This window comes from Coniosporium apollinis, assembly GCF_000281105.1.
Source record: "Coniosporium apollinis CBS 100218 chromosome Unknown supercont1.27, whole genome shotgun sequence".
In the NCBI taxonomy this organism is placed as follows: domain Eukaryota; kingdom Fungi; phylum Ascomycota; class Dothideomycetes; genus Coniosporium; species Coniosporium apollinis.
Genome location: NW_006913289.1, coordinates 93,937 through 105,973, shown reverse-complemented (window position 1 = coordinate 105,973; position 12,037 = coordinate 93,937). Strand labels below are relative to the sequence as shown.

The 12,037-nt window shown below is 55.9% G+C and overlaps 5 protein-coding genes across 5 annotated transcripts; 4 read left to right on the top strand and 1 right to left on the bottom strand.

Moving 5' to 3' along the window:
- Nucleotides 1-626: 626 nt before the first annotated feature.
- W97_05465 (uncharacterized protein) lies at nt 627-1,458 on the bottom strand (the record flags this gene model as incomplete). Its single annotated transcript, XM_007783495.1, has 2 exons — nt 627-1,100; nt 1,165-1,458. 2 exons carry the CDS (start codon nt 1,456-1,458, stop codon nt 627-629), a joined length of 768 nt encoding a protein of 255 aa, XP_007781685.1.
- A 773-nt stretch (nt 1,459-2,231) lies between these two features.
- W97_05464 (uncharacterized protein) lies at nt 2,232-3,906 on the top strand (the record flags this gene model as incomplete). The annotated part of the gene is made up of 2 exons (XM_007783494.1): nt 2,232-2,349; nt 2,426-3,906. The coding sequence occupies 2 exons, from the start codon at nt 2,232-2,234 to the stop codon at nt 3,904-3,906; spliced, it is 1,599 nt and encodes a 532-aa protein (XP_007781684.1).
- Nucleotides 3,907-5,187: 1,281 nt separating this feature from the next.
- Nucleotides 5,188-6,690, top strand: W97_05463 (uncharacterized protein; the record flags this gene model as incomplete). Its single annotated transcript, XM_007783493.1, has 3 exons — nt 5,188-5,281; nt 5,336-6,039; nt 6,127-6,690. 3 exons carry the CDS (start codon nt 5,188-5,190, stop codon nt 6,688-6,690), a joined length of 1,362 nt encoding a protein of 453 aa, XP_007781683.1.
- A 604-nt stretch (nt 6,691-7,294) lies between these two features.
- W97_05462 (vesicle-associated membrane protein 4) lies at nt 7,295-8,133 on the top strand (the record flags this gene model as incomplete). Its single annotated transcript, XM_007783492.1, has 3 exons — nt 7,295-7,402; nt 7,797-8,028; nt 8,117-8,133. 3 exons carry the CDS (start codon nt 7,295-7,297, stop codon nt 8,131-8,133), a joined length of 357 nt encoding a protein of 118 aa, XP_007781682.1.
- A 1,081-nt stretch (nt 8,134-9,214) lies between these two features.
- W97_05461 (protein Arg-6, mitochondrial) lies at nt 9,215-11,802 on the top strand (the record flags this gene model as incomplete). The annotated part of the gene is made up of 2 exons (XM_007783491.1): nt 9,215-11,648; nt 11,747-11,802. 2 exons carry the CDS (start codon nt 9,215-9,217, stop codon nt 11,800-11,802), a joined length of 2,490 nt encoding a protein of 829 aa, XP_007781681.1.
- Between the last annotated feature and the right edge of the window lie 235 nt (nt 11,803-12,037).

Genomic DNA, 12,037 nt, shown 5'->3' with positions numbered 1-12,037 from the left:
AGACCAACATCGCCTATCTTTCCGTCCTTCCGCTACTCGAAAAGGGAGTCTCTTTAGCAGGCTCTATTTGGCCTGCATACCACTGCGACCGTCTCGTGCAGCGAAACAACCGTGTTGAGGGACCATTATGTCAGTCCAGCAAGCGCATTCAGCTTCGCCAAGGTGCCGCATTGGATAAACGCTAGCATTCTGAGTATAGGATAGTCCTTGCACTCTGGTGTGGCCCCTGCCTTTGACGTGTTTAGCAGCAGCGAGAAGCCGAACAATGACAACGCTGTGAACGCGAGTGATCCATGTAAGTAGCATCATACACGGACAACAAGATACTTAAGGAGAGGCGGACAAGGGGGGTTTTGGTAAGAGGGCGAGAGCAGCGGCGTGGCGCAGGGCCGTTGTGCTCTGAAGGTTTGTCGAGGATACGTTGGCCGATGAGCTGGTTTTGTTCAGACGAAAGTCGCCAAGGGCGATTCAAGTAAGCGTCAGACAGCATGAAACCAGTAGAAGCATGATAGGTCGGCTGTGCTATAGGGATGTCGAATTGCACCCGCCAACGTGCTGAGTCTAGTGTGATAGATATCCAGTCTCCTTCCGCAACCTTACCAATGCCAATGCGGCCGCAGGGCTCATCAAACTACCGCTCGATTGTCTGTTGGTACCAAACGCTCCAAAGACGTCATCCGGCTCCTCAACTCGTCGAGCGTGACACCATCATCTCCATCTCCCTTCTCCCCTCTCATCGCCCACCAGCCGAGTCCAGCCGCCACCACCGAGACCCCGAAAAACGGCACCAGAATCCACCTCGCAGCTTTTTCGATCCCGCATTGCTTGCTGAGTACTTCCAGATCCCTGCGCCGCCGCACTCCCGCAAAAGTCGCGAGGTCACACACCCAGGCCTCCAGGTCGAAGTAGCCCTCCGAGAATTCCCCCGACGGTCCGTGGTCATACCAGTACGGGGGTGGACCCTGGGTTGCGACGTCGAAGCCTGCGGCACGGGCGTTGGAAACAAAAACCATGAGGAGCAGCGCTAGGGACAAAGCCGCGGTTGCTGTGAGGGCTGCGAGGAGGGTGTACGGGCCTTCGCGTGGTTTGACGGCGTTCAGCTGCTGTACGTGAGCGATCGGGATTCTAGGACATTGAGAAAGCTATTGTGGTGGAGCGGAGTACCTTCTTGTCTGTCCGCCAGAGCCAGATGGAGAAGGGCAGCGCGGCGGCGCCGGCGACCAGGGAGATGATGGAAACCGCAAATGTGAAGTCGGATCCCTTGCTGTACGGACCCGATAGTTTAAGGTAGGCCGTGACGTCGTCACTCGAGGGGTCGAGGAAGATATGGAATCCATGGTTCCAGGCATAGTCCATGAAGTTCAAGGTTGAGATTTCAAGCGCCAAGATGACAATGGAAAGAGCGATGAGAAGGGCAAGGACGACGCAGAGGAGGAGCTTCTGCATCTTGGACGCCATTGCGGATGAAGAGGCTTCTCGACTTAGATGTCAGATGTGAAGAGGAAGAAGCTTGAAGGCGACACGATTAGCAACAGTGGAATTCGCCGTGCGTTCTACTTCACTCTACTACTAACAAGGTGACGCACGTGCAGCTGCAACGCTATATACAGCTTCATAAGCGTGTTCAAGCCGTGATTGGAGCGGAAGCGGTCGGCTTAAAGAGCTCTAGCAGCATCGCGAAGATGGAGAATTCTGGTGAATTCGGAGCTCAAGAATCTTCGGAAACATGGTGAAGATAAAAACCGTTTGGTGATTTCGGAGCCGCGCGATTTCTGTCACCCTCGTGCTAATTGAGACTGGAGCTGAAACAGTCAGCTCAAAAGTCCCTAGAAACATGGTGAAGACGAAAAATCCTAGTGAATTCGGAGCTCAAAGATCCACAGCAACATGGTGAAGATGAAAATCATTTGGTGAATTTGAAATCTAGCGAGTTCTGCCACCCGCATGCTGAGTGAAATTGGGCTGTGACTCGGAGCGGAACGTGTTGGTCTTGGCTTGGTGGTGACTTGGGCGGCGCCATACAGCGCGCAGCAATTAACAACCACACCCACCACGCGAGGCTTATTCAGCACCACTCAACCCACAGAGCTAAACCCACCTCTCTCTCGAGTTGCCGTCTCCAGTGTTAAACACATACCAAACGACTCTTCAATCGCTTTCGAACTGAAGATCTAAGCGCAAAGTGATAACACCGCTCTTCTCGTACCACTCACACTGTTGCCGATTCCAACATGTGCGGCGACTCACCTTTACTCGTTCGTTTGCCGCTGGAGCTCGTCCAAAGGGTTCTCGAGGAAACAGTCCTTGCCGTGGGTATCAGTGAGGCCGGGAGGCTGCAATCGGTGTGCAGTAAGTAGCTCAAAACGCGCGCAGAGATTTGAGCGGACAATGAAGGGCGGACAAGGAAAGGCTGACCGAACTCTAGGAGTCTTTCAGCGCGAAATACCGGGCGCTATATCCAGAACCCGGGCTCTTGAGCAGGAGCCTCCGGCACGGCAGAGGTCATTCAGCCACCGGTGTGTGGTAAAATACATCGTGGCTCGCGCGTTCGCAGATGGGAAAACAAATGAAAATCTATCAGCACGACTACATCGCATTCTTGAATCGCTGCCAGAGATCGGCTCGCACTACACAACAACATACAGAGAGGCTATGGAAGCCCTCGCAACTGCGGTCGTTGAGCATCGTCAGCCTGAACGAGCTTTGAACCTTTTGGACGAAACGAAAGAGCCAGGGTTACTAGATGACACATTCCGCAGAGACTGCCTGGGAGCAGCTGCGCTGTTGGGTATACCTCGAATGTTTGATGAAACATTTGCCGACGCGTCCGTTTCGCACGAACGCGGAATTTCCCCCTATCATGGAGCCGCTCTTGTGGATTCGCCGATGATACTCTCAGCTACGGGAGGACACCAAGGACTGCTAGCCAGGGTTTTGGATGTGAGAGTTAAGCCAGCATTCGCCGAAGAGTGGGAACTACTGCGAGCGTTCCGCCATGCCATCTTCCGAAAGGACGAAGACATGGTCCGCCTACTTCTTAGTATCGACTTGGACGACAGTTGTTACCAAGACTTCGCGGTATTTGCGGCGGAGGCAGGCAGCGCCTCGATGGTTCGTCTGTTCTGCGAACACTACCAGGTGGATTGGAGATGCGAGGAGATACTCGTCTCGGCCGCTGCACATGGTCACAAGGACATCGTCGAAGGATGCCTCGATCATGGCGCCGACATCAACAAGGCGGGTGTCTACAAGAATGATTGCATAGAGCCTCTCGTGGCTGCAGCAAGACGCGGTCATGTCGATATCGTACGTCTATTGTTGGCTCGAGGGGCGGATCCGACCATCTATCCGCGTAATGATCCGAGCTTCAAACCGAACGAACAAGCGCTATGTTATGCCGCGATGTACGGACATAGAGCGATCGCGGAAATCCTTATAGCGACCGGTGCATATTCGGCGAGCCGACGGTGGTCGGCGCTGGTTAAAGCCGCCTGGAATGGACACGGACGTGTGGTCGAGTTGCTTCTGAATTCTGGCCTCAATGTTAAGGACGAGAAAAGGGGAGCGGCCGCCGATGCGCTCTATGGTGCCGCGGCTGGGGGGTTCGAAACACTTGTTCGTTTGCTGATCGATCGCGGCGTCGATATTGACGGACCGAGCGAGGAATTCAGGCCCATGATCGGCGCCCTGGCATATGGGCATCCGCACATCGTGGTAGCGCTTCTCGACCTTGGAGCGCAGGCGATAGACCCTTATCGGTGTAACTATGGCGACGACGACTTTACTCGTGCGGACCATCCTTATAATAAGGGCTTCGGAGGAGTGAAGCCTATCCCTAGCACACTACCGGCGGATCTGATTGCTCGTATCGATTCGTTGGTCCAACTCTCTGGCAAACCGCAATGAAAGAAAGGTGTTCTGACTGGGAATCGGAGGATGATAAGTTTTGGCTGGCTCCTTGTATTGGAAACAAAAAAGTTTAGAGAATAAAGACAGCTTCTGATTACCACGATTGACGTGTGAACTGAAGTGACATTAGAGGACTAACGGCCATCCGAGAAGCTGGTTGCCGCATTAAAAGCTCCTCGTAGCCCTAGAGATGGATAGCCCTTAAGCGTAGTCCAGAGATTGGAGACACCCAAGGCAGTCGATGCATCAAAGCCGTTAGCTGCTGAGCATCTTCGGCTCTCCATCGTATGGAATTGGTCTAGCTGCTCTATGATTGCCAAGATCATGAGCCCAGCTCAATCGTGAAGCTGGCGTTAAACAAGCTGGAATAGAAATACAGCAACCGACTTTTCGGGTGGCCTCCTGGACTCGTAGACATCCGCCGATGACCTTGGATTTTCAACCCGGATTTGCAACCCGGACTTGCAACCCGAATTTCCAACCCGGATTTCGTCGAGGAGGGAACCGACGGCGAGGCGTAGCAACGGTAAGACAAACTTCAAAGCGTTGTGTGTGCCCGCCGATGAGTTCTCCACTGCTATTGCAGCTGGATACTGAGGCATGAGCAAAACGTCTCCTCCCCGTCGTCGGTCATGCAGTGGAGATGTCAGCGACACCTTTAGATGCGGTTACGTGTGTCTTAACCGCCATATCAGGCAAGTGATGTGTTTGAAATCTCCCTAAGCAGGCTAACCATTGCCCGTCTGAGCTACGAGCTGGTTGACATTTACCTGGCGGCGCAAGCGTGGCGGCGCAGCAGGCGCGGCGATCTTGTCGTGCTTGCCTGCGCCCACTCACACGCAGCCGCTCCCCTGGATTGCGACACGACCCAGCACCACCAAGCCTTGGACCCACGATTCCGGTTTCTCCTCCAGCACCACATCAGCCCAAACACCCTCGTTCCGCCGCAACGCCCTCGCTGCCGTTTCCATCGCCATAGACTGTACTGGCACACCGCTGCCATCCGCGATAGAGGACGCCCACCTCCCGCTTTGTACCGCCTCCTCAGTCGCCTGTCGCTCGTTTCGGCTCAGGTACAACCAACGCAGTACCGGCCAGCGCTCGCTCCATACTCCCTTTACAAGGAAGGGACAAGAGCCGGAAGATTCTACTCCAATCGAAGGAACTGAACCGGAGCCTACGGCCAGCTCGACGCTGTGCGTTGACTGCATCGTCCATCCGCAATCACCACCGGTGCAGCATCATTGCTTACAGCCTAATACATAATCGACCGTCAACATGCGGCTACTCCGCTCCGCGTCTAGCGCGGCCTGTGCACTCTTGCTGGGAGCGTCCAGCGTGCAGGCCCTAGAGGTCGACCTTACCAGTGCTGGTATGCCAAAAGAACCGTCCCCCGGCAGAAGGCGAGGCTAACCGCGCTGCTCAGAATCGATCAAACAAGCAGCAAGCACACTCGCTTATGGCATGGTGAAGTACTACACGGGCAACAACACAGGCGACGTGCCCGGCAACCTACCGGCCCCTTACTACTGGTGGGAGGCTGGCGCAATGTTCGGAGCCCTCATAGACTACTGGTACTACACCGGCGACACAACCTACAACGAGATCACCACACAAGCCATGCTCCACCAGGTCGGACCGAATGTCGACTACATGCCTCCCAATCAGTCCCGTACGTTGGGCAACGATGATCAAGCTTTCTGGGGCATGGCCGCTTTGTCTGCTGCCGAAGCCAAATTCCCAAACCCCCCGGAGGATGAGCCGCAATGGCTCGAGCTTGCCATGGCAGTCTTCAATACGCAGGCGCCGCGCTGGGACAATCAGACGTGCGGGGGTGGGCTGAAGTGGCAGATCTTCACGTTCAACAACGGATACAACTACAAGAATACGATTTCCAACGGATGTTTCTTCAACATGGCCGCGCGACTAGCAAGATATACTGGCAACACGACATACTCGGACTGGGCGGAGCGGATGTGGGACTGGACGGCCACCATTGGCTTGATGAGCCCGCAGTACTATTTCTATGACGGCACCGATGACACTATCAACTGCACAGAGGTCAATCACATCCAGTGGAGTTACAATGCTGGAGTGTATCTCTACGGCGCGGCGGTCATGTGGAATATTGTAAGGCTTCTCCAGACGTCCGTGCTTAACACTTTTCGCCCTCTCCGCCACTTCGTCCATCATTTCTCAAGCTGATCTTTTGTATAGACCCAGGAGGAGAAATGGCGTGTCCGCACCCAAGGCATTCTCGACGGTATAGAGCCTATATTCTTCCACCCCGAGGTGGAAAACGTGATGTTCGAAGTCGCCTGCGAGCCCAACGGCAAATGTAACGTCGACCAAAAATCCTTCAAAGCCTACCTCTCGCGCTGGATGGCTGCGTCCACGAAAGTCGCGCCCTGGTGCCACGACTGGGTCATGAACAAGCTACGGATTTCCGCAACAGCAGCGGCCAGGATCTGCACCGGCGGCCCCGACGGGAAACAGTGCGGCTTGAAATGGTACACTGGCGAGTTCGATGGCAATCTGGGCGTCGGGGAGCAGATGAGCGTGCTGGAGGTTGTGCAGAGCAATCTTATCGACCTGGTTGAGGGGCCGGTCACCAATACGACCGGAGGTATTTCGAAGGGAGACTATACAGCGGGCAGCCAGAGCGATTCAACGCCGTTGACGTTTGACACGATCACGACGGGTGACAAGGTGGGCGCGGGTTTCTTGACGGCAATTGTCTTGCTTGGCATCGTCGGTGGCGCTTGGTGGATGGTTGCATAGAGGGTATGAGTCGTCGTCGTCGTCGTCGTTCTGCCGGTTGGCATGTATAATCTATGTGGCGTGTTTTCTTACTGCGTGGCGGGTTTTTTATCTGCATCGGGACTTTTGGGGTACAAGGCGTCCTCAAGGTCTGCGAATGAACCAGTTACTGTCTCCGGACATCTGCGATAACGCGCACTGCGCAAGCAACACGTTCATTCGCGTAGCAATACCGTATCACGCCAGAAATAGCTTTCGTCACGTGACGTATCAATGTAAGAGGCTTGTTTCACATTTCCCGACCAACCCCAATAATCGCCCTCTTGAACTTGTCCTGAAAGCCTTCAACCTCGCACGACTCGCACCGGAAAATACGTACCAGGAAGTACAATCCTACGCGCGTCGTCACCCCCAGCTGTTGCACACGTCCAAAGGCTCGGCGCTTCCGCTCAGCCTCAACTTTCGCCGCCAACCTCAACTCCCAGTCAGCCCTGAACAGACCACGCAAACCTCCATCGCGACCACTCAACCACAACACCAGCATCTCAACACATATTGCGCAACAGCCTCAGTCCCACCTACGACACCGCAGCCTCATCTCCCACACAGTCTCAACAACAACACAATGGCCGACCGCGAGCAGCCGTACGATCCGTATATCCCCTCAGGCGCCAACGGCGCGGGAGGAAGCAATCGGCAGGATGGCAATCACCGCACTGCGGCACTCCAAGCGGTAGGTTCTTCTAGTTGAATTCGGGACACCGGGTGCTGTGGGGGAGCAATCACAAACCGAGGCGGATTGTCCCTACTGAGTCGCTCAGCTGCTGGAGGCGCGGACTGGTCCGGCTGGGCACGACGTTCACGGCTGGGACATCACAACGTGGACGGCTGGTTGGAGGGAGCTTCGAGGGCGTCCGCGTGCTGCGTGGGAGAAGAGTGCCGCTACTGCGCGCTGCTCGACTCGCAGCACACATCCTTCATGGCGCCCTACACTCTTCCCCTAAGGGGCCATCACGCCGCCGCGACCTCCATCCACCTCGAAAGTCGGGAGATACCCCCATCAGCCCTCCCGCAGTATAGCCTCCCCTCTCTCGAAGCACTCCCACTAACACCACCCCCTTTCCTAGGAAATCGACAGCACAGTCGGCATAATGCGCGACAACATCAACAAAGTCTCCGAGCGCGGCGCACGTCTCGACTCGCTGCAAGACAAGACGGACAACCTGGCCGTCAGCGCGCAGGGGTTCCGGCGCGGCGCCAACCGCGTCAGGAAGCAGATGTGGTGGAAGGACATGAAGATGCGGATTTGCATTATCGTGGGCATCATCATCTTGTTGATTATCATCATCGTGCCTGCTGGTAAGTTGACCTGTTTGCTTGTTTGGATGTTGGGGTCTTTATGGAGGCTGCGGAGTGTTTTGCGGGATTGGAGCTGACGGTTGGATAGTTGTCGCGACAAGATAAGCTACGGGTCAGCGATGAGGGCCAAGGCTTCAGAGGGAGGATGGGCGGAAGGTTTGGAGTGGAAGCTGGTTGGCAGCTGGTGGCAGGTGTGGTACAGGAAGCCAGCGTTACGACAGTCTCCCGATGAACTCCTGTTTTCAATACCTTTGGCCGGCTACGGTCGACGTGGGCTCTAGTAACCGGCGAATGCGGAGCAAAGGGTTTCTTTCTTGTCGTTCTGTACTTTGTTAGGATTGTAGTATTGATTTGGGCTCCCCTAATACCCCTTTCTCGACCTCATGGTTATCCGTGGTGTATGGTTTAGACAATGCACGAGATTCATCAGACCTAAACCCCTTACGGCCGCCTCAATGGTGTTATCTACTGTTCGAAACATCGTAACCCTAGCAGACGTTTGTGGATGTGACTTGAGCACTGAAATTCTTGAAATCCTGAAGTGCGGACTTATCACTGTACAGATGGGCGAATTAAAATAGGCACTGACCCAGCCTTTGGCCTCACACGGCTGTTATCGCTCGCTGTGAGGCATCTGGCAAATGATTGTCACGAAACAAGGTATTTTCGTTGACTGCCTCAGGCACATTATTCGACCCCGGATCACGTTTCCGCCTCGGAGCAGGGGCCACTGGGGGTTTTGGAGCTGCAGCGATAACGGCGCCCGCTTAGCGAGAAATGGCCGGCGGAAAGTTGACTCTGCAAGTGCATCACCGCTCTGTCCTATCTGATTTTTCCTTTGCGGATCCCCGGCGTCTGTTGTTCTTGCATTGCCCTCTCCTCTCTTTCCTTCAGCTGCTCAATTGCTGTTAGATGGTCTGCCCGGGCGGCTGAAGCCTGAATTGACTCCTCAGAGCTTCGCTATCAACAGTCATACGCCTTGCCGCAAATCCTCACGATGCAATCAATCCTCCGCTCCAGAACTGCCTCAATCGCAGCGTCCTCCTCTCGCTCCCCCCTTCGCTGCACTTCCCTCGCACGTGCTCAACAATGGTCGCCCTCCCCATCTCCATCAGCCCTCCAAACACTCCCCATCCGTCTCTATGCCGTCCCCCGATCCGTGGGCTCCGATGCCCGCCTCGCCATAATGTCCGTCCTGAACAACGTCGGCTCGAAGCGCGAGATCGAGCAATACCTCGCGCAGTTCAGCTCCGTCTCGTCGCAGCAGTTCGCCGTGATCAAAGTCGGCGGCGCCATTCTGACGGACCACCTCAAGCAGCTCTGCGTCGACCTGCGCACCCTGCACCTCATGGGGCTGTACCCGATCGTCGTGCACGGCGCGGGGCCGCAGCTTAACAAGCTGCTGCAGGAGGCCGGCGTCGAGCCGGAGTATGAGGAGGGGATTCGGATCACGGATGCGAAGACGCTGGGGGTTGCGCGGAAGCTGTTCCTGGAGGAGAATCTGAAGCTCGTCGAGGCGCTGAATGACGTTGATGTCAGGGCAAGGCCGGTCACGTCGGGGGTGCTGACGGCGGATTATCTGGATAAGCCCAGGTACAAGTTTGTGGGCAAGATCACGAAGGTTAACAAGCGGCCGATTGAGAGTGCGATTGCGAACAGGGAGGTCCCGGTGCTGACATCCATGGCGGAGAGCGAAGAGGGCCAGGTGCTGAATGTGAATGCGGATGTGGCTGCTGGAGAGCTGGCACGCGCGCTGGAGCCGCAAAAGATCATCTATCTTTCTGAGAAAGGCGGGCTGTTCCATGGTGTGACGCACAAGAAGATCTCGGCTATCAACCTGGATGAGGAGTATGAGGGCTTGATGAAGGAGTCGTGGGTCAAATATGGCACCAGGCTAAAGATCAAGGAACTCAAGCAGCTGCTGGACGATCTACCGAAGACCTCCAGTGTGGCAATCGTACACCCGGATCACCTGCTCAGGGAACTGTTCACGGACACTGGAGCGGGCACATTGATCAGGCGAGGCAACAAGCTCAGGACCGCGGAGAAGCTAGACGATTTCGGCGACATCCAGAAGCTCAAGCAAGTCCTGATCCGAGATTGCGCAAGCGTCAATTCCGAGGAGGTCGTGGACCGCTACCTAGAGGACCTATCACGGCGGCCCTTCAAAGCCTACTTTGACGACTCGATGGAGGCTCTCGGCATAGTCCTGCCTTCCGCCGACGACGTCAACATGGCTCAGCTGGCAACATTTACCGTCACGAAGTCCGGCTGGCTGTCCAACATCGCCGACAACATCTTCCAGAGCCTGATGAAGGACTTCCCGAAACTCATGTGGACGGTTAGCCAAGACGACGAGAACCTGACCTGGTTCTTTGACAAGGCTAGCGGAAGCTGGGCAAGGGGCAGCGAAAGGCTGTTCTGGTACGGCGAGGATGACTTAACCCAAGTCAACAAGGGCATCCAGGAGTTCCAGCACCACGGCCGCCAAATGTTCGGTGGTCTCAACCTTGAGTCCCAGCTCGCTCGGGCCGCCGAAACTACTTCACGAATACGAGAGAGCAGCTGGCAGCAGCGCCGAGCCTACTCGACCATCACAGGCACCACAGCCCGCCCGACGTTCAGGTCTTCAACACTCCGCCGTCCCGTCCAAGCAAGGACCTACGCAACAACAACGAACCCCAACCCTCCCTACGGCATCAAGCACAAATCGCGCGACTGGCCCGCCAAAGTCGCCCTCATCGGCGCACGCGGCTACACAGGCCAAGCGCTGATCGACCTCCTAAACAAACACCCGAATATGGACCTCCGGCACGTCTCCTCGCGCGAGCTAGCCGGCAAGAAACTCCAAGGCTACACCAAGCGCGACATCACCTACGAAAACCTGACGCCTGAGGACGTGCGCCGCATGGCCGAGAAGGGGAACATAGATTGCTGGGTCATGGCGCTGCCGAACGGCGTGTGTCGGCCTTATGTCGAGGCTGTCGATGCGGCCGGGAAGCGGGATACTCTGATTGTCGACCTCAGCGCGGATTACAGGTTCGACGCCTCCTGGACCTACGGCCTCCCCGAGCTCGTCGACCGGCGCAAAATCAGCGACGCCACCCGCATCAGCAATCCAGGCTGCTACGCGACAGCCGCGCAAATCGGCATCGCGCCCCTCCTCGACTACCTCGGCGGCCAGCCGACCGTCTTCGGCGTCAGCGGATACAGCGGCGCGGGCACGAAGCCCTCGCCCAAAAACGACGTCGAGAACCTCACCAACAACCTCATCCCCTACAGCCTGACCGACCACATCCACGAGAAGGAGATCTCGGCACAGCTCGGCACGGAGGTGGCCTTCATCCCGCACGTCGCCGTGTGGTTCCAGGGCATCCACCACACGATCAACATCCCGCTGAACCGGGAGATGAGGGCCAGGGATGTGAGGCAGCTGTACCAGGATCGGTATGCGGGGGAGAGGCTCATCAAGGTCGTGGGTGAGAGTCCGGTCGTGAAGAACATTTCGGGAAGACATGGGGTTGATGTTGGGGGTTTTGCGGTGCACTCGGGGGGCAGGAGGGTGGTGGTTAATGCGACGATTGATAACCTGTTGAAGGGGGCTGCGACGCAGTGTTTGCGTGAGTGATCCCTTCCCTTTCCTTTCCTCTTGAGCACTTCGGGCTGGTTGGTTGCTGGAAGTTGAGGGGAATGATGCTGACTGTGCGCAATGAAACAGAGAACATGAATCTCGCGCTAGGATACGGAGAATATGAGGGCATCCCACTGGATTAGAGTGACGGCGGTTTGATGTTGGAGGCTACCTACACAGCGCCTCTTGTGCATGACGCATGCATGGGCCTCGCAGAAGCATTGGCATGCAAGGGACAGGATAGACGGGTCATAGCCAACATCACTGAATGTAAACATGTACATGTCTACTGTATGCTCCATTGGTGCTCCAAGAAGCGGTATTCCAGGCCTTCAGGCTCCGCTGTTATTTTGATAGAGTTTGCTTCATTGCACAGAT